This window comes from Hevea brasiliensis, chromosome 9, assembly GCF_030052815.1.
Source record: "Hevea brasiliensis isolate MT/VB/25A 57/8 chromosome 9, ASM3005281v1, whole genome shotgun sequence".
Taxonomy (NCBI): Eukaryota; Viridiplantae; Streptophyta; class Magnoliopsida; order Malpighiales; family Euphorbiaceae; genus Hevea; species Hevea brasiliensis.
In genome coordinates, this window is record NC_079501.1 from 69,441,744 (window position 1) to 69,463,611 (window position 21,868).

General features: G+C 34.2%; 1 protein-coding gene, 1 non-coding gene and 1 pseudogene across 2 annotated transcripts; 2 read left to right on the forward strand and 1 right to left on the reverse strand.

Moving 5' to 3' along the window:
• The first annotated feature begins 500 nt into the window (after nucleotides 1–500).
• Nucleotides 501–589, forward strand: LOC131183709 (small nucleolar RNA R24). The gene has a single exon (XR_009151746.1). It is a non-coding gene; the product is annotated as a small nucleolar RNA R24 (small nucleolar RNA).
• Nucleotides 590–1,990: 1,401 nt separating this feature from the next.
• On the forward strand, nucleotides 1,991–19,247 carry LOC110665772 (proteasome activator subunit 4). The gene is made up of 35 exons (XM_021826013.2): nucleotides 1,991–2,322; nucleotides 2,518–2,620; nucleotides 2,702–2,817; nucleotides 3,043–3,165; nucleotides 3,691–3,792; nucleotides 3,881–4,046; nucleotides 6,363–6,479; nucleotides 6,578–6,645; nucleotides 6,748–6,849; nucleotides 6,932–7,148; nucleotides 7,348–7,578; nucleotides 7,675–7,802; nucleotides 7,934–8,051; nucleotides 8,143–8,361; nucleotides 8,447–8,602; nucleotides 8,747–8,823; nucleotides 8,927–9,135; nucleotides 9,539–9,755; nucleotides 9,843–9,922; nucleotides 10,027–10,144; nucleotides 10,241–10,411; nucleotides 10,780–10,948; nucleotides 11,028–11,071; nucleotides 11,190–11,232; nucleotides 11,312–11,457; nucleotides 11,819–11,913; nucleotides 12,027–12,925; nucleotides 13,187–13,450; nucleotides 13,550–13,645; nucleotides 14,455–14,633; nucleotides 15,033–15,114; nucleotides 15,443–15,567; nucleotides 15,906–15,998; nucleotides 18,632–18,785; nucleotides 18,879–19,247. Exons 1-35 carry the CDS (start codon nucleotides 2,162–2,164, stop codon nucleotides 18,918–18,920), a joined length of 5,430 nt encoding a protein of 1,809 aa, XP_021681705.1. The 5' UTR covers nucleotides 1,991–2,161; the 3' UTR covers nucleotides 18,921–19,247.
• On the reverse strand, nucleotides 19,018–21,329 carry LOC110665773 (transcription factor MYB80-like; annotated as a pseudogene).
• Nucleotides 21,330–21,868: the final 539 nt, after the last annotated feature.

The window sequence follows — 21,868 nt, forward strand, 5'->3', positions numbered from 1 at the left end:
TTTTCTCTTTGGGTGTGTTGGTTTCGGGGTGGGGATTGGTTAGAAGAGGAATCAAAGCATTAACTAAACCAAAAGATCCTTCAATTAGTGAAAAAGAGATGAAAAATGAGAAAGCTAACCAAATAGATAATACTAGCACTCAAGGTATTGTTGTGGCAGAGGAGGGATTAAATTTGCATGCAAGGTGTTTAATGAAATGCAAAAAAGAATTTTGTTTCATGAAGTGGTGATTAAGGGATTGAGCCTATTGCTTGGTAAATATATTTTAAGTAATGCTCTGATTTCTCCTTGTGCTACTAATTGGTTTCACATTTAAATATGTTTTAATCATTTAATATAAGATTTTGTAACAATTTCCTACATTTTACTTGTGTCTACTTATTTCCAGATGTATCTATGGCATTTGATTGTATTATAAGCTTTATAAAACACTAGTTTTTGAATAAATTAAATATAATGCATTTCTTGAGTTCATCTGGATAAATCATGTTGAATTTCCTTTTGCGGTATGAGATATTAATATGCAATAACACTTTAAAATTGAATTTCTTCTATTAAATATGTTTGTTACGTTTGGCTTCTGAGCTTTGTTACATTTGACTTTTGAGCTTTTTATGAATAGTCTTAACGAAAGATATACTTTGCTAATTTTGAGTTTATTAGATTTATTTAAAAATGTTGAGGACTCAATTGGCCCAACTATTTTTTAAAAGTTTAATTGTACTTTTAGGTATACTTGAGGGGGCTAATTTAAACCTTTGGCATTTCTTTTTTACACCCAAACTCTCTTGACCCTCTCCCCTTTATTTCTCTCTCTTTCCTTGTTTCTTATTTTTCATATTTTTTTCCCTCTGCACCTATGCCTCCCCCTTTTATTCTTTCTCTATTTTTCATCTTTTGACAAAAATTAATACAAGTTCTGTGCGTAAAAAAATTAATCAATTCTCCTATATCTTTAAGTAATCAAGGTGATAACATAAGAAAATTATTTTCCACTAGATAAAACCAAAAAATGACGCATAAGAAATTAAATGAAAATATTTGAATAATTTTATTATTTAATCTTCATACAATAAAATTTTTATTCTCATATAAGAATATGCTTTCAAAATAATGTGTTTTCAAAATATAAAAACTAAATAATTAGTTTCACTAGAATAAATGGACTAAATAATAATATTTTTCAAAATATAGAGTTCAACTAATTATTTTCACTAAAATGAAGGAACTAAATAGTAGTTTAACATGTATTTATTATATAACATAAAAAATTAACAAATGGCTAAATAGTTTAATGAAAACAAAATACAGAACTAAATAATGTATTTTTTAAAATATATGAACTAATAATTAATTTTGTTAAAATATAAAAATTAAATAATATTATTCTCAAAAGAAAATTATTCAGTTAATTTATTTTAATAAAACTAACTATTTAATTTTTATATTTTGAAAATATATTAGTTAGCCTCTATATTTTTTTTTACCCTTAATTATTTTAAGTGTTGGTTTAAATTTTATTTAGTTTTATAATTTAAAAAATATAATTATATATTTTCTATTTTCTAATTAAAAAAATATTTAATACTATAATAGTTATTTCTCTCTCTTCTCAATAGATTAAAAAAAGTTTGATTTAAATTGAAGGAAGGAATTAAACAAAATAAAAATGCATGAAATATTCAATATATTTTCTAAAATAAAAAATTAAATATTTAGTTTCATTAAAATAAAAAAAATTAAATTTTAATTTTAGAAAAAAATTAATTATTATTAATATTTATTTCAATAAAATATAAAAAATTAAACATTAATATAAAAAACGATAATAATATAAAAATAAAAAATTGTAATAAACGATCAGTTCATGGTTGCTGATATGATTGAAAATTGCCAGAGGAAAGAAAAAAAAAAAAAAAGAAAATAAGAAAAACCAATCGCCGGTAGCCAGTCAACCGCTTCTAAAAATCTGAATCCATCTGTCCGTTTTCTTGTTAGAAAAGAAAAATCAGCAGCCCAACACACAAGAAAATCTCTCTCTACATACTATAAATACTCTTAAGCCCCTCACTAATCATCTTCAATTCATTTTCATTCATTTCGATCGCCACTGAATACAGAGGACCAAGAAGAAGGAGGAGGAGGCGACGCCAATAAGGAAATGCATCTCTACAATGCATGGCTGCCGCCACCGGTGGCCGAGGAGACCAAGAAAGAGACTGAATCCTTCTCTCGAGTGCTCAACTCCGTTAAGGCCTCTTATAAGCCCGACGATCCTGAATCTGTTTATGCCACTCTTAAATGGATTTCTGTTATCGACCTGTTAGTGTTTTTTTTATTATTTAATTTTTTTTATATTGCTTTTTGATTATGAGTTCAATTTTGCAATTGAGGTGTTCTAATTTGTGGTTTTATGATGGTTGTTTTGATCTTGTCGAAGTTTGGTGTTTTTTTGGATGCCAATGGAGTTGAGAAATTACTTATATTCTTGTAATTTTTATTTAATTGGTTATGCAGGTTCATAAAGGCGAAGAGTGAGGTAGCTTTAGAAGATGTGAATCAGCTTGTGGAAATTGGGATTCAGGTGTTCAATATATCTCAGAATAAGCTTTATGCCCAGGTCTTACACTCTTTAAAGAATTCCCCTCTTTGTTGTTTTTCTTTGTTTTTCTTTCTATATCTAAGTAAATGGGTGAATTAGGTTCGATGGGGAAGTGTCTTAGTCAGATTGCTTAATAAATTCAGAAAGAAGTTGCATTCTTTGAAAGTTCACTGGCGGCCGTTGTATGATACTTTGGTTCAGACCCATTTCTCTAGGTGAGTTGCTGAGTGATTGAGTCTGTTCCTATGCGTTTACTCTGTTGCATTACTCATTCATATGTAGATTCATGAAATTACTAGTGCAAGATTTTCTATGCTGAATGTGAATGCTTTCTCTCTCTTTCTCTCTCTTTCTGAGCTTAATAGATTTTCTGTTTATTTTTTCTTTTAATTATTCTCTCGATTTTCTACGACTGCTGAAGAGCTTGCTGTTCATTACAGGAATACAGGTCCAGAAGGATGGAGGTTGAGACAACGGCACTTTGAAACTGTAACTTCACTTGTTAGATCTTGCCGGAGATTCTTTCCAGCAGGTTCTGCCTCGGAGATATGGTCCGAGTTTAGGTTAGTATTATGGTCTTTGATTTTGTCAAACAGCTTCTGATTCCTATAGCCTTGCCTTGATGTTAGAGTTCCCTCGTAATCTCAAAGAGAAATTTTATGTTTTTGTCCTGTTTCAACTTAATTTTGGGATATATTTAACGTTCTCTAATTTATCTTTCCTTGTCGATTTTTTTATGGTGACACACACACAGGTTTACTTGTTGTGACTTTCTTTTATCTGCATTATCAAAATCAGGAATTAAATTCTAGTGGGTGTGGATTTTGTTGTTTAAGGCAAGATATTTAGTATACATTAAGAATACACTGCAATACAAAAAAATATCATGTTAACCTATTTGATGTTGAAACAATTGAGACAAAAAGCCTGCATTAAAAAAAAAAAAAATATAGATGTTCTCATTTTGTACAATTTAGGCTTAAATTTCCTTAACCCTGATTGTCAGCTATTAACTATGTGAAGGTCACAAAATTTACATGGTTTCTTTATTCAATATTTATCATTATTTTATTAAAACAAACTTGCAGTTCTCTATTGGAAAATCCATGGCATAATTCATCATTTGAAGGAGCTGGGTTTGTGAGACTGTTTCTACCCACCAACTTGGACAACCGGGACTTCTATACAGAGTAAGGAGCATCTAGTTTTAGGAACTCTAATCATTGTGGTTTCTAGATTTATTATTGAAGCATTTATATCATATCATTGACATGACAGTGATTGGGTTAAAAAGAGTGTGGAACTGTGGGACTCCATACCAAATTGCCAATTTTGGAACAGCCAATGGGCAGCTGTTATAGCACGTGTTATAAAAAACTGCAGCCTTGTCAACTGGGAATACTTCTTGCCAACACTTTTCAGCAGATACTTAAATATGTTCGAGGTGAGCTTGTGTATATTTTAAGCTAGGTTAATAACTTATCCCTGGTCCAAGTGATGTGGTTGAACTTGAACATGATTTGCTTGATGTGTAGGATACTGGATTAAAATGCATGTAGGATTATACCAGGACAACTGTTTTTCCAGCTTGTGATTATAGCAGGGATGTAGACTAGTTAAAAAAAAAAATTGTTTTGGTAATTAGAATGAAGTGATATCGGACGGGTTGGACTAGTTGGCTACTGCCTATTTCTGCTTTTAGGGTGGGCAAAACTTTAATTATTCATTGATTTTAGGGCTTACATTTAAATAGCCGGTGAATGGGCTGAGGTTTGAGGGCAAAAGAAAGTTGGTTTTGTAGAATTCTGTTTCCAGCATTTAGCAGAGATTGAAAACAGAAATAAAGTTGAAGAAAAATAAGAGTTAACTATGTAGGTAATAAGATAAGAGGGTATGGTAGAAAGAAGAGAGGACACTAGGAGATGTGATTTCTATTGAGCATTCATAGTAAACTCATATTTGATTCAATAAAAAACTTATAGAAATAACTGAGCTTCCTATGTATTTATGATTATAGTAAAGTACTTCCCTTGTTCAACAAATATTATGAATCCTAATTGGGAAATTCCATATAATCTTTGTATGGAAAGCAAAATGGTTTCTAAAAAATTCACTACTAAGCTAAAACAAAAGATGGCTCCATGTTTCCTAAATATGAAGGTCCAAAATCAAATTTAACAAAAATACATAAAAATAATTTGCAAATATCTCTTTCCTTGTGCACATGATTCTCCTTTGGTTGGAGAAAACATGACCTTGAGTTTTGTAATGCTGAAAGACAAGAATCTTTAACTTGTAGACATTGAAATATGTGAAATATTGGATATTACTTGACATTGCCTGAAAAGAGAAGGAACAATATCTTCTTCTTTTTCTTCTTCTTCTTCTTCTTCTTTTTTTTTTGATTCTCCTTTGGTTGGAGAAAACATGACCTTGAGTTTTGTAATGCTGAAAGACAAGAATCTTTAACTTGTAGACATTGAAATATGTGAAATATGGGATATTACTTGACATTGCCTGAAAAGAGAAGGAACAATATCTTCTTCTTTTTCTTCTTCTTCTTCCTCTTCTTTTTTTTTTTCATTTTTATTGTTGTCCTGATTATGCTGAAATCCATAAGTGGCAAAATTGCAACCATTCTTCTTGACTTTTAACTTTTTTATGAGTTGGCATTAAAATTACTATTTTAGAAGCAACTAAATTCTTAATAAAAATCAAAATTCCTATGTAATAATAGATCTCTATGCTTCCTAAACAAAAATATCCTAAGTAGGAAGTTTTACGAAACTTGTTTTAGAAAACTTCACAAAATTAAAGATATGATAAATTATCAAAAGTAATTGCAAATTTCTTATTTCTAGTCCACGGATGAAGTGCCTGTTTGGTTGAGTGCTTGGGAACTGGCTTTTGGACTTCTAATTGCTAACTTAGGGTATTTGGTAAACATGGTGGTTGGAGCATCTTTTTAAACTTCAGTGGTTCAAAATTTTAACTGTAATGCTAATAGCTGGAACTAAAATCTGGGATTTCTGGCTATTAGCTTTTGGCCCTTCAACAGTTGGCTACCAATCGCTAAAGTTTGACTGCTGAACACTAATAGTAGCTGACTGGAATGATGAACCAAACAGTTCCAAAGGCTGTAGAAGTAAATACCTATAGTAGGGAGGAATGTAGGCAGGCAGGCATATTTTTCCTTTTTTTTTTTTTAATACCTCCCTCTTAAAAAGGTGTTACGATACCTAAGAGTAGAATTCACTTAAAACATTGGCATCCTTGAAATAGACATTAACTAGTATTTAGTTTCATTTATGCCTTCTAAGGCAATAAATGTGTTTTCAGAATTGCATTTTGAGGCATTGGGACCTTTTAATGCTGTTTACTCTGTTTTTGTAGTTGATGTATCTGTCAGAATCACGTGGCCTAAATGCTTTGTTATGGAGTATACAATAATATAACATTATAAGAGGGAAGGATTGGGAACATTTAGAATAAATAGGGGTTTATAATTCTTAACTTACTGCTACTTCGCTTAAATGTTGAAAGTGTGATAGCTGAGGAGAATATTAATAACATACTAAGATGGTATGACTCATGGTTGTAATTATTAAAAGTGACTGAATTTAATTCTTTCTTTTTATATTGAGAAAAGATTTTCAATCCTCATTTCTTTGTTCTGGATTCTTTTCCTGTCTCAATCTATTCTATAACACAATTTGGATTTTTCATGTTACATTTTAATATTTTAATCTGGCAATCACAGGTTCCTGTAGCAAATGGAAGTGGGTCATATCCCTTTTCTGTTGATGTTCCCAGAAATACAAGATTTTTATTCTCCAATAAAACAACCACCCCAGCAAAGGCTATTGCAAAATCAATTGTAAGATTGATTTATGGATTGCATTACACCGAATTCATGGATCAGTAATGTATCAATGCTTCTTAGATTGTGATTTTTCTCCCTAATTGCAACTGCAGGTATATTTGCTAAAACCAGGAAGTTCAGCACAGGAACATTTTGAGAAATTGGTCGACCTCTTGGAACAGTTTGTTTACTGACATTTTAATACTTCAATTATTGTGTCTGAAGCATGTGAATTGTTAATAAAATCTCATTGTTGGTTCTTAACTGGTTTTTGTTGTTCCAGATATTACCATCCCTCTAATGGTGGTCGCTGGACTTATTCCTTGGAGCGATTTTTGCTTTATTTAGTAATTACATTCCAGAAGCGCTTACAGCATGAGCAACAGTAAGAATATGCTGATATAACATATATGTTATGTATTTGCTTTAACATGTTTTAGATTAATCCTATTATGTTTGTTTTACAGGACTGCAGATAATAATGGACAAGCTGAACTGTTTCTAGGAAGATTGGAAAGGACTTCTTTTGTTACTGTGCTGCTGAAGTTAGTTGATCGTGGACAGTATAGCAAGAATGAGCATCTTTCTGAGACAGTTGCTGCTGCAACTTCTATTTTGTCATATGTGGAGCCCTCTTTGGTTCTTCCATTTTTAGCATCTCGTTTCCATCTGGCCTTGGAGACGGTTAGTAATGGTGCATGGATTTTTTTTGTGCTGAAAACGTTTATATATTAATTGATCACTGGTTGTTTAAACTTGCAAATGGTTATTTATCAAGGAAGTATTCCTAATTAATTGGAGTATTAATTATATTCACTTTTTTTGAATTCTGTTGCTTTCATCACATTTAATTTCTGTGTTACCCACTTTTACATCTAGTCAGATGACTGCCACCCACCAGTTGAAAATGGCTGTCATGTCTGTAGCATTTGCGGGACGCTCGTTGTTCCTCACGTCCCTATCAACTTCAAAAGTGGTTGATTTTGGTGGTGGTGATGATAGCTTCATTGATCTTTTAATGATTTCATTATCCAATGCATTACTTGGTATGGATGCCAATGATCCTCCAAAAACCTTGGCAACCTTGCAGTTAATTGGTTCAATATTCTCCAATGTAAGTTCCAAACTTAAATGACCCTTGCAATTGCAGCAAAAATATCTTCTATGGTGATGATTTGTGAACATGGCGTCAATTTACCTATAATTGCAGATTGCAACTTTGGATGATGAAAATAATGATTTGGCATTCATGCCAATGAGCCGCTTTTCTGAATGGTTGGATGAATTCTTTTGTCGCCTATTTGCATTACTTCAACATTTGGAACCCAGTACTGTTCTGTAAGTAATGGCATTCAATTTCATCTCTTTTTAATTACCCTCCTTTCTTACATCGATAAATGCTCAGTTAGATTCCTCTTGGTTTCAAACTTTGCCCTCTAGATCAGAATAACTGGTTATTTTTCTGATAGGAATGAAGGCTTACATTCATCAGCAACATCTGGGACATTTCTGGTTGAGGATGGTCCTTACTATTATTGCATGCTTGAAATCTTGCTTGGGAGGCTCTCGAAATCACTATACAATCAGGTTTCATTTATTGCAATCAAATAGAAAGTTCAGAAGATCCTCCTTTTATTTGTGAAGAGATAATTTTATAAACTATTCTTTTTGTTAACAGGCTTTGAAGAAAATTTCAAAGTTTGTGAGGACAAATATTCTACCTGGAGCAATTGCAGAGGTTGGACTGCTTTGTTGTGCATGTGTTCATTCAAACCCAGACGAGGCTGTTGGTTCTCTTGTTGAGCCAATTTTGTCATCTGTTTTATCATCTTTGAAAGGAACTCCTGTTACAGGCTTTGGAGGAAGAGGAATTCCTGATGCCCCTATCTCAACCAAGGTTTTCCATTTTTTGAATGGTTTTCGTTATTAGCTTGTGTCTTGCACAAAGGTTCTTGATATGAAAATTGATTGATGCTTCCCAGGCAAAACCAACACTCTCTCCAGCTCTTGAAACAGCAATTGATTATCAATTGAAAATATTGTCAGTTGCCATCAGCTATGGAGGTCCTGCACTTCTTCGTTACAAGGAACAGTTCAAAGAAGCTATTGTGTCTGCTTTTGAATCTCCCTCGTGGAAGGTTTTAGTTTGTCTCTAGCTGACTTGTTTCCTGCATAAATTGACCATTCACTTTAGCTTCACATTTAGAGGAGGATGTTCATCATATGTGTTAGTAAATATATTATGATTTATATTTTATATGCTGAAAACTTACACATGACAGGTTAATGGAGCTGGTGATCATCTTCTTCGATCTGTCCTTGGAAGTGTGGTTCTTTATTATCCTATTGATCAATACAAGTAAGCTCATATCTTTTTGTATGTACTTTTATTTCAATTAATCATTTTTACTAGTTTCTTCCGCTGTTCATCAATTAAAAAGCTGCAAATTTTGGTTTCCTAGGTGTATGTTGTGCCACCCTGCTGCTGTGGCATTAGAAGAATGGATCAGCACAAAAGATTATACTAGTGCTGAAAAAATGATGGCCCCCAAGTGGCATGTTCCAAATGATGAAGAAATTCAGTTTGCAAATGAACTTTTGAACCTTCATTTTGAATCAGCTTTAGATGATCTTCTGAGGATATGCCAAAACAAAATCCACTCTGATCCAGGTAACATCGAGTCATTCTTTTTATTTTTTATGTTCTTATGGTGACCATTAGTGCAATATTTATTTTGAAGAGCTTAGTTTCTTGTTGAGTTAGGGAAATGATGGTGTTCATGAACAGTGGGTTGCCCCCTTATCCAGATTTCATTTCTTCAGCATATCAAATATTTTATTTGAGAATTATCCAGCTACAGATATCAATTTTGCTACTATCATGGGTATATGCTTTTGAAGTTAATGAGTAGTTTTAAGTTAGGTATCATGAAACTTCTTACATGGAATTACAATATCCTGAAATTTAGATTAACTTTGCTTAATTGCCTTTATTATGATAATAAATAATAATGATGATAATAATAAGTATTATAATTATTCTTATTTGCTAATTGTATGCAACTTGTCGGCAGGAGATGAAAAAGAGCACTTGAAAGTCACTCTTTTACGTATTGATTCTTCATTGCAAGGTGTTTTATCTTGCTTACCTGATTTCAGCCCATCCTCCAGGAATGGGATTGTTGAAGAGCCAAGTCATACTTCTTTCTTGATAGCTGGAGCAACAGGTTCAACTGTTGGAAGCATTGAACTTCGTGAAAAAGCTGCTATGATTATTCACACAGCTTGCAAGTAATATTGAAGTTTGGAATTAATTTATATTTCATTTGCCAATTACAGTGGCTCTGATTTTCTAAATATTATTTTATGCATTGGCAGGTACGTGTTAGAGGAAAAATCAGATGACAGCATCCTATTGATACTTATTATCCGTATCACGGATGCATTGGGCAATTACGGTAACAGACAAACAACTGAATGGATTGAATTCCCAGAACTTTGTTGGTGCTTCTTAGAGTATTATTTCCTTAGGGCCTATTTTTGACATCTTCTTTTCAAACAGGAAGTTTGGAGTATGATGAGTGGTCAAATCACAGGCAGGCTTGGAAGTTGGAATCTGCTGCCATTATAGAGCCTCCAATAAATTTCATTGTGTCATCTCATTCTAAAGGAAAGAAAAGGCAAGAAGTCTTATTATGAGATTGCCCGGCATTAGTATTTGTATTATGCATCAAGTTCCTAGCATTTAGACATATGATCTTTTTATTGGTTTTCAGGCCTAGGTGGGCTCTTATTGACAAGGCATACATGCATAGCACATGGAGGTCGTCACAATCATCATATCATCTGTTTCGTACAAGTGGGAATTTTTCTCCTTCAGACCATGCAGTTCTTTTAATGGAAGATCTACTGAGCCTCTCTCTGCATAGCTATGAGACTGTTCGTGCGTAAGTTCTCCAGAGTTCTGTGTTAGATGAACAAACTGGTCTGCATCATGACCTTTCTCTCTTTTTCTGAGGAGAAATGGGTTGGTGGGGATAGAGTTGCACGTGATTTTACTCAGTTTGTTGAACTCATTTACCATGATGTCACTTCCTATCCCATTGTATTGAGCATTTTGTTTTGGCATTTGCTTAACTGTTATTTGTATATGTTTTGTCTTATGGCCTTTCTAGATTTTTTTTCTGGCACTTCTCTCAGTTCTTTCCTGTTTTCTTGCTAAATTTGATATACTTTACCTAGTACAAATTGCCGAGCAAACAATTAGTGTTTATCAGTTTATGATATCTGATTTATGTGCTGATTTGGTGTCCAGACTTGCTGGAAAATCGCTGCTGAAGATGATTAAGAGATGGCCATCTATGATTTCAAAGTGTGTGCTATCTCTTGCTGAAAACTTACAGAACCCCAAAACACCAGAGAATGCAGTGCTAGGTTCTTGTGCAGTCCTTTCTACACAGACAGTTCTCAAGCATTTGACATCGGTAGTCATTCAATGCAAAGTGGTTTGAAACAAATTGTTGGAATTTTTTTATCATCCTGATACATTTACTTGCATTTCAGGATCCAAAAGCATTATCATCCTTTCTTCTTGGAATTCTTTCTAGGTAAACCTGGAAACCCCACCGTTATCCTTAATTGTTGGGCCATACTTGCATTGTTTTTGCATTTGTTTGTTAATTGTTAGTCATATAGATTTCCACTTTCCTTTTCCTTGTCTTGTAGCTCACATCATGAATCACTGAAAGCCCTGAAAGCAATCAGTGAGGTAAGATTTCCCATATCTATTGTTTTATATGTACTTCTGTAATTTTTTTGTTTTCTAATTTTTTTTTGAGAGTTAACAGCTGTTTGTCAAGTACAACATCCACTTCTCTGGAGTATCTAGAGCCATTTTCAGGGCATCAGATAATCACACAGATGGATCAGATTTTGCAGATTTGGTTTCTAAGATCATATCAATGAGTTTTGATTCTACTGGCTTGCATTGGCGGTATATATCTGAATGCTCTTCTTGTTGTTTTTATTATTATTATTATTATTATTATTATTATTATTATTATTATTATTATTTTTAATTCTAAGCATGTAAGATTGTCTTAACTCTAATGTGAACTGTTTTGGCCTGTTGGTGAAGGCCCAAGAAATGTTGGAGCTGTAAATAAAGTTTGGATGGTCATGGTTTAAATTTGATGTGCAAATGAAGTCAAATTTGACTAAAAAATTATACATTTAGAAATTATTAATTGCCTAAATTCTTGAATTTCAAAATTGTTTTGATATTGGTTTTGTTATATATATTTTTCTTCTTCGGATATTGACTGAAATTCATTCCATTTTTCTTTCCTTGTCAGGTATAACCTGATGGCTAATAGGGTTCTGCTTTTGTTGGCCATGACATCTAGAAATGATCCAAGCTTCTCTGCAAAAATACTGAGTGAAACTGCTGGTTGGCAATTTTCTTGTTGGCCTATGGAATTCCTCTTTGTTTTCTTACTAACGTTCTTCCTGTTAATGAAATGGAACTAGCTTTCTCAACATTGTCTTGTTCATACCTTTCAGGCCACTTCCTAAAAAATTTAAAAAGTCAGCTTCCTCAGACAAGAATACTTGCAATCTCAGCTCTGAATACTCTTCTAAAAGAATCGCCATATAAATTGTCAGCTGAGCATCAATCTGCATTTTCTGGAGAGCTACATACAAATACCAAGTCATCTCTTGAAGGGGCACTAAGCAAAATTTTTCAGGAAAATGGATTTTTTAATGAGACTTTGAATAGTCTTTCTCATGTTCATATAATCACTGATACTGATAGCACGTCTAGAGGAAATCATGGAAATTCTTCTTTCCAAAGCTTGGCAGACAAATCAATCACCCGTTTTTATTTTGACTTTTCAGCTTCATGGCCACGTACTCCTAGTTGGATTTCTTTGCTAGGAAATGATACTTTTTACTCAAATTTTGCACGAATTTTTAAGCGGCTAATACAAGAATGTGGCATGCCTGTTTTATTGGCACTTAAAAGTTCATTGGAGGAGTTTGCAAATGCCAAGGAAAGGTCCAAGCAATGTGTTGCTTCTGAAGCATTAGCTGGAGCAATGCATTCTGATATCAATGGTCTTTTTGCAGCATGGGATGGTTGGATGATGGTTCAATTGCAGAATATCATTCTTTCTCAGTCGGTGGAATCTGTACCTGAGTGGGCAGCTTGTATACGCTATGCAGTTACCGGAAAAGGAAAATATGGTACCAGAGTTCCTCTTCTGAGGCAAAAAATTTTGGACTGCTTGATGACGTCTTTACCTCCAGCTGTGACAACTACCATTGTTGCAAAACGCTACACTTTTCTTTCAGCTGCACTCATAGAAATTTCCCCACAAAAAATGCTTTTGCCTGAGATGGAGCTCCACAGTAAACTTCTTAATGAGTTATTGGTTAATATGTGCCATTCGTCAGCCCAAGTAAGTGTGCTGTTTTCATATATTGCCAATTTGTTTATTAATATTATGACTGCTGTTGTGTCTTGAAGAAGAAGAAGAAACAAATGAGAGAAAATGAAAGAGAAGAATAAGGAAGCAAAAGAGGGGAGAAAAAAAAAATCATTCTTAGTAAATGATTTATATAAGGATTAACGATGGTTTTATTTTTCTGCTCTTCTTTTGCCAATGAATGTTGAAGTTATTTTTATGGTCATTTGTTGATGTGAATTTTCCATGGGGTAGGTAAGGGAAGCTATAGGGGTTACCATGTCCATATTGTGCTCCAACATTCGCCTTCATCATTCAAGTGAGGGAGCAAATGCTGACTTTGATAACCTGCTAAAAGAGGAGAATTGGGTTCTGTTTCTGACAGAACGAGCTTCTGATGTGGTCACAAATATTCAGAAAACTAGTCCTTTGGACAATTTAGAAATACCAACACGAACAGTTCCTCAAAATGGGTCGTTGAATGGAGATGCACAGGATGATGTTAAGTGGATGGAAACGGTACTAATTTTTAGAATACTTAGGAATTTCTTTATTTTTTTTCTTTTTAATTTGATCTATTTATTTATTTTAATTTTATTTCTTTTTTTGTTTGCATAGCTATTTCATTTTGTCATATCAACATTGAAATCTGGAAGATCATCTTATTTGCTGGATGTTATTGTGGGATTTCTCTATCCTGTAATTTCGTTGCAGGTATGTGAGTTTTATTTTTCTTTTAGTATGGCTTTACTGGTTTACATCAGCATCCATTTTTCATTCTGAAATTTACTACTCTAGTTTTCCTTCAATGCTGCTCGAGATGGTTTTAAATTGTGGTTGTGGTCACGGGTAATGGAAATAGGTCTGTAACGGCTGTATCGTAATGATAACAGACTGTCGCTATACAATTTTTTTTGGAAAAATTTTTGAAGTTCATGAAATGAATAGATATTTAAAGATATAATTAAAATTAAGATGCACAGCTAAATAATAAGAATAAATGTTATCAAATCCATCATTCTCAGGCATCATTAGCATTGATTAATGTAAAACTAAAATAACTATGTAGATAAAGAACTAACCTTATTACCACCAAAATGCACCAGTAGGTTCTTCGTTATCTTGACTTTGATCCTGGACTAGGAGCTTTGATCATTAGTTCAGGAATTTGTGAAGAAATAGTCTTTCACTTGATAGTTGAGAAAATTGAGAGAAAATGCTAGATGTATTGGCCGTTTTCTAAAACCATGATAAAATATTTTACTGTTGCCTTTGTGTCGTGACTTCACTACTATTACATTCTTACATTATTGATGCAAATTTGCGAATTGAAAGCTCAAATGTTGGTGTCTGATTTGGACATGGTAATTCTCTTTTGGATGCTGATAGCATGACAATCCTCAGAGCTAAACTCTTTAACTCCATATGCCAAGTTGAATGTTGTTGTTATGGAATGTATTGTAATTGCTTAAAACAATTTCATATGGGAGCTACGTCTGACAAATATTATTGACTTGCTGAAGGAAACATCAAACAAAGACTTGTCAACCCTGGCCAAGGCTGCTTTTGAATTGCTAAAATGGAGGATTTTCTGGGAACCTCATCTTGAGAGGGTTGTTTCAGTGATTCTTATTTCAGCCAACGATCCTAACTGGCGGACCAGATCAGCTACTCTGACGTATCTACGTACTTTCATGTATAGGTATAATACTTTTTTTTTTTGAAATTAGGTATAATACTTATTCAAAAGGTTTTCTTTCACATCAGATTCTTTTAATTGTGCAAGGCTTAATTGGAGATCTGGTTGTTCACTAATTTAAGTAATTCTTACTGTAACTTAATATTTTTAATGAACTGTATTTGGTTCTCAAACTTCCTGCAAACAGGAAAATTTCAATTTTCATGGTTATCATGTCAGAATCCATGCTTAATATTGTCTGCTACAGAGTAGCAATTAACTTACTGGTCCCATTTTCACCCTTTTGATGGCCATTTCATATATGGGATTCAGGCTTGTTGACTATTTTGTAGCCTGTCGAAAAGAGTATTATGATGCAGAGTCTAATGAATTTGTGTATTCTCTTCTCATTTTTTTTAACAGGCATACTTTTATCCTCTCGAGGGCTGAGAAACAACAAATTTGGAGTACTGTTGAAAATTTACTGAGAGACAATCAAGTGGAGGCAAGTTGCTGGCTGAATCTTGAATTGAAGAGTAGTGTAGATTAGCAGATATGGACGTGGATGAATAAAAATCCTTGTCCTTATCAATAGTTTGATAATAAATGTTGACCTCAATGACTTGCATTTGTGATAAACAAGTTTGAGAATTCTGAAATATGATACAATTGATTGGAGGTCTTAACTTGATCCCTTTGTTTAGAGGAATCCAAACCTATGGGACATTTTGGATCTCTGTGATGGAAGAGTCCTTGACCTAGACTTGGAGATTTATTTTCTTTTAGTTCCTTTTCACTTTCCTTCCAATTTAAATAGTTGGTACCTTGCTCAGGTAAGAGAGCATGCTGCAGCAGTTCTAGCAGGTCTAATGAAGGGTGGGGATGAAGATCTTGCCAAAGACTTCCGTGATAGAGCTTTCACAGAGGCTAATACCATTCAAAGGCAGAGAAAGCAGAGGTTAGTAGTCTATCTAATGCCCTTAATATGTTAAATTTACCTTTTCATCAAGGGTACAACAGCATGGGCAGGTTCCTGTACTTTTTATATGGGGCCTACATGTCATGCACGAAAATAGATCGTACATTACACAGAAGTTTCTTTTAGTGATCTTTTCATTGCCTGAAGTTAATAATATGATGTTCTTTTGTTATTCTTATCTCCATGATATGTGCATAGGTTCGCCATTTTTATTTCACATTTTCACTTTCAACATGCTTTTAGTAATGGCATAGTCGTTCTTGGCATGGGATTTCATGCTTTATATTTTGGTCCACGAATTTTATGTCTGAATTCAGGAACTCAAAATCTGGACAATCAATAGCATCTATTCATGGTGCTGTGCTTGCTTTGGCGGCTTCTGTATTATCTGTCCCTTATGATATGCCCGGGTATGTTCACATTGATAATAGGCAGCTGATTTTTTCATAAGATGCTGTAATGTTTTAGTTTGTATAAAATGATGATGTTATGCAATTCATGGCAATTAGTTTTACATAGCTGTCTAGCCTTGTTAAGTTGGTGAATAGGATGTCATTTTAATGTTATCTATGAACCAACCTGCTCTATTAAAGTATTATTTTAGAATTATAACATACTGAGGATAACAGTTCAATTTTTATACGGTATACTGTATGCCAATAATGACTTGTTAATTTCCTTAGTGCTGTTCAATAAATGGATAAACCGACTGGCCTAGACCTGACCTGAACTGAAAATTCAGTTTGGGTTGATTTATTTGTCGTGTATGTGTTTTTGTCAGTCAGTTCATTTTCATCTTATTAACATCCAAAACCTAGCTCTGCGAAGCATGTTGCTCTCTCTCCCTCTTGCTGTCACCCGACACCTCCCTCATTGCCCAATCTCTTAGGGTCGACATATCATCTAGGGCTGCTCAGGGTTCATTATATCATCTTTCTTCTCTTTAAATTTGTTTGCCAAAATCATCAATTAATTCCAAAACCCGACAGCCTCCATCTAGGGCTGTTCATGAGTCATTGATGTATCATCTCTCGTTGTTTAATTTGTCTGCCAAAATCATCAATTAATTCCAAAACCCATCAGCCACAGAGACAAAAAAATCAATCAAAGATCAAATTGAATATAAGAAAACATAGCTCAGCAAAAAGTCTTCCTTGCAAGAATTGAACTTGGTGCCTTTGCGGATATAATTACCACTTGTACTACAATGGATGCTCATGGGAAGCGTCATTCCAAACGTTAATCTGTTGGTTCTTTGGCCTCTGAATATGGGGAAGCTTCGACAGGATAAAGTCACGTGGATAATGCTTGTTCACTGCCTTTCTTTCTCCCATCTTTCTTCTTTGCTCTCTCTTGCTGGGATTGGATTAAATGTTCGTTTCTAGTTTCTGCTTTGGTAAAGAGGTTCGAATTGGTGACATTATTGAATCTTTCCCAAATTGAGTTGCCTAAATGGGTTAATTTTTCGGCGTTTGTAAAGATCATGAACAATTTTCTAAGAGTGAATGGTTTAAGCTGTTTGGTAGTGATGGTAAAGCCCGATCCACCCAAATGGGAAATCTGACCTTGCCCTGCCAATAGTCATGACATGGGGACGAGATTAAGCCTCCCTACCCCGATCCCCGTCTCAATTTGTGTTAATACTAAAAATATTTTTAATATTATAATATTAATTTGTATAAATATGAAAAATATTGGTTTGCTTTAAAAGCATTCCATTTATTATTTAATCTGCAAATTATCTTGAATTAACTCTTTCTTTGGTTTTTTTATTGATTTATCTCAATTACAACTTAATAATATATAAATTTGATATAAACATGCATATTATTTTATTATAATATATAAATATATATATTGTTATTTATTTATTATAGAAATTAAAACGGGAAACACACTCCTGCCCCAATTTTTTTTTGCCCTGCTTAGGATGGGACATGGATGGCAAAACCCTGTCTTTCCCCTTTGCCATGCCTACTATTTAGGTTTTGCTTATTGTCAACTGACCTGAACTGATCCATTTTTTAAGGCGGGATGGGTTATATACTTATATCACAAACCAGTCTAAACCAATTAATTGGGTCAGGTTGAAAAAGACACATTGTTGGTCTTAGGTTGACAATGTATCCATAATTTCCTTTATATGGCCTAGATAGCAAATTTGTCTTTTTCTAATTATTTTCAACATTCATAGGAAAATTCAAATTACCGTGAAGGAAATTGGGTTGACTTTCTGGAAGACTTTAAAATAATGTATTTGCTGGTGCAATATTTTTGGATACAAAAGAGTGAGTTGCAGGTGCTGGACATAACAACGCATGAGTATGAGATGGGCCCTGAATCAGATCATTCATTTATATTCGTTATTATGTTCTATAAATATCATGTACATAAAGTTCTCAATGAGGAAGTTTGCTTTTAAGCATGCTGGAGCCAAGAAGTTCTTAACAATTTTTATATCACTTGAACAGTTAAGATAAATGAATTACCAGCCTAAACATGCTACATTACATGGAATTTGGTGATACTTATATACAGGGAAGATAATAAATTCTCACCAATAGCTTGGCCATTTCCATATAGCTTCATTCATCAGTATTGTGTCACTTTGACTCATATTTATGCTTAATTTGCATATTTTGAGTCCATCTAACATAGCTATAGCGTTCAAAACTCCCTGCAATCCAATTACCTATATGAATTGAAATTTGAATTATGTGGTAGTCAATCAGGCAAGAAAACTAATCTAGCGTGCGTGGAACTCTGGATTGATTGGATCTCTCTCTTATAAACATAGAGTTACATTTTTGCATTTATTATTTTACTGGCTCAGGTATAGCATTCTTTAAATGGAATAATGTATTGTTTTACAAATTAAACATTTATTATAGCTGTCCAACTTTTAGTTCTTGATCAGATGCTGAACACATGCTATGAATTTGAAACTTAGCTTGTTGCTATTAGAAGTAAATAAGAGCTGTGTTGTTGATAGACTATTAATATATATTTGCAAGTTACTCAATATTTGGGTATTTCCTTTTAGGTGGTTGCCTGAGCATGTTACTTTACTGGCTCGTTTTGGAGGAGAGTCATCACCTGTGAAGTCTACAGTTACAAAGGCAGTTGCTGAGTTCCGGCGGACTCATGCTGATACATGGAACGTCCAGAAAGATTCATTTACAGAAGAGCAACTTGAGGTAACCTAGTAGTATCTTCTCAGTCTCAAGATTGTATTGGAAGCTGTAGAGGTTTTCTTGTTGTGTGAAACTTAGCTTATTCAACACTCGCAGGTTTTGGCCGATACATCCTCTTCATCATCATATTTTGCTTGATATATATTAAACTTCTAGCAAGGAAAAAGATATTACAGGAACTCAATGATCAGAAGAACTGCAAGCTCAATGATTGGAAGATTAGAAGGAATTAGTGTAATTTTGAATAAATATTGTATAATTTAGAAATGGAGTTTATTTACATATGCTTCGTTTGTCATAGGCATTAGAAGTTTATTGTTACTCATTCAGTAGCCGCGTCCTTGTGTCCTGTGTCATGTAAACTTCCTTAAACTATAGGATTCATTAAATCTTCTGATGGTAAATCCCATAATACAGTCTGTATTGAAAATGCTGGGGCTGTGCCTGATATCTTTTTCACCTTCAGACTCTCCATTTTCATCCTCTAGTTTTTCATGCAACTGGCTGTACATGTATTTCCAGTGCACTTACTCTCGCTCCATGGTGATACGGCCCCTTCGTTGCCAAAGGACGATGGGCCACTTGGAAATCCAGTGATTGATGCAGGGAAACCACTGCATTCCCCTGTAAAATTTGCGGATGTTGCACAGTTAATTCCCAGGTCTTGTTAGGTGGTAGCATGTCTGGTTCTTGCATAGCCCTTGATAAACCAAGCTTGATTTTCTCGATGTTATTATCATTCTCATCATGTTTGCTGACAATGTAAGGTGATGAGGTATTCCCTAGTGCTGCATTTGATTTCGGCTGTTGCAGCTGGAAGTCGATGCGCTTTTTAGTAAGCAGGCGAAGCTTTTCATCCCTAAAGCAACCCAGAGCCGCTTCTACTAGGTGAGCCACCTGTGGCGGTGCCAAGGTGGCGATCTCAGCCATGAGGTGTGAGTGGGGTTTTTGAGTGACAGGATCAATACCCATGCCTGAAAGCTTCTTTTTCAGCTTAGTGTTCCAGTGATTCTTAACATCGTCGGTTCGGCCAGGAAGCTGAGATGCTATTAATGACCATCTACGATGCCATTCAGGAAGTAGTTAAAAAAAAAAAAGAAAAAAGAGGAAATCATAGCAGCTTTAAGTTCCATAATAAGAAGTAGATATTTGTGTACCGATTGCCAACAACAGGGTGAAGCTTGACTATGGTTTGTTCTTCGGTCGTGGAGAACTGAACATGCTTGAGATCAGGACGAAGATAATTAGTCCACCGGAGCCTGCAGCTCTTCCCACATCTTTGGAGACCTTAAATCACGCAAACGAACTGAATAATACATGCACTTAATTGTGTATATTATTGAGCAAGACAAGACAAAACAAACCAGCATTCTTGGGGATCAGTCGCCAATTACGGGCATTCTTGGGGATCAGTCGCCAATTACGGGTGCCGTGTAGGGCGATATAAGGAGAGAGTTTATTATCTTCTTCAGGAGTCCATTGCCCTCTGTTCACATTGTCCTTCTAACAACATGAAATTCTGCCCATCTTTATGTGGGTTTTCATTTATATATATATATATAAGAGATGCTACTATTTAGGCCACAGTGTAGTACTAAGGAATATAAAGAAAACAAGTGAAAGTAAGAAAAGAAAGTTAAATCTTTATATGAAGAAATGGATTGCCAATTGCATGTTATTGGGGTTATATGGGAAAGAGGAAAATTAACATAAAAGGTGCATGATTTTACTAAAGAATACATCGCTTACTGAGCGTGTGAGAGATGGGGCAGGCAGCTCACCCACAGGGCGCCTGGTCAACTCTTGTTGACTGCTTTCAGCCACAGGGTTTAGGATTTTGCAAAATGTTGGGTAGCTTTTTGCTTTGCTCACACATTACTAGCTTAATATCAGACCAGGTTCCGAGGTTGTTGCAAGTGCGAATTATGTGCGTTCATGCAATAATTAACTGCCCACCAAGTTTATTATACTTTGTCAATACCATTTCGACTGTACTCAATATCAAATGTGCGGCAATGCAACGTCAAACTTTGCAGGTTGTGAGTCGTCTATCTCATTGCTAAATGTTTACGTTGGATTAGTGATTTTTTTTTTTAATGGTATATAGCAAGTATTGCTAGCCTCTCTCTAAAACTCTAGAGAGAGAATTTTCTCGTCAAAAGTCTTTGTTATTTAGTCTCTCAAAAATGTTGAGTTTTTGTCTCTGATAGCTCTTCTTTGTCCTTCGGGATAGGGAAAGCCTAGTTTCTGGCTGGGTTTAAAGGTTCCCTCTCCTTCCCCTGTTAGGATTGTATACTTTTGTTTTTATGAGTGAGGTTTTACCAACCTCGGTTCTAAATGGTGGGAGTGTTTGAAGAGGATCTACTTTGAGGAAGTCCAATTGTCTGTCGGTTCGTTCCTGCTTCTTGGGTTCTTTTTCCCCCTATTTGGTGTTTGGCCGTTTGCGTAGAGGGAAGTCGTTGAAGGGCTACTTGGGGACCTGCATGTCCGGTGTTTAAATCATGGTTGTTGGCATCCCCTAGCTACAGGAGAATTAGATGTCATGGCCCCTATTTTCTAGGGTTACTGTTTATGAATAGGCTTGTTTATTTGGGCTTGCACATTGTGTGGGGGAAATTTTATGGGTTTAGGCCTTGACGTTTATTAAATATAAGTTGCCCTCCGAACTTTAATGCAATGAAATGTACAATTAAAAAAAAGTCTTTAACCAATCTATGAGCTCACAGCTTTTTTGAAAACCATTCTAAACATGCACACTAATAAAAAATTAAAAAAAAATTCAAATTAATATATCTGTAATATTTTTAATCTGAACGATATATTAATTTTCTTAAAAAAATTTCAAATATTCTTGAATGCCTTATATTAAATTCTTTGTAGTTGAATTTTGCTTCTAGTAACAAATACGGATTTAAAATTTATTATATCTAAGTAGACATTTAAGTTAAATTAAAGAAAAAAATGAAAAAGTATATTTAGGATTTGGTTGTATTATTTTGAAATGTTTTTATAGCGTTTGACTAACAACCGGCTTGGTTCAAGTTCAAAATGATTTGCTCATTATGACCTAATCAACACTCAATTTA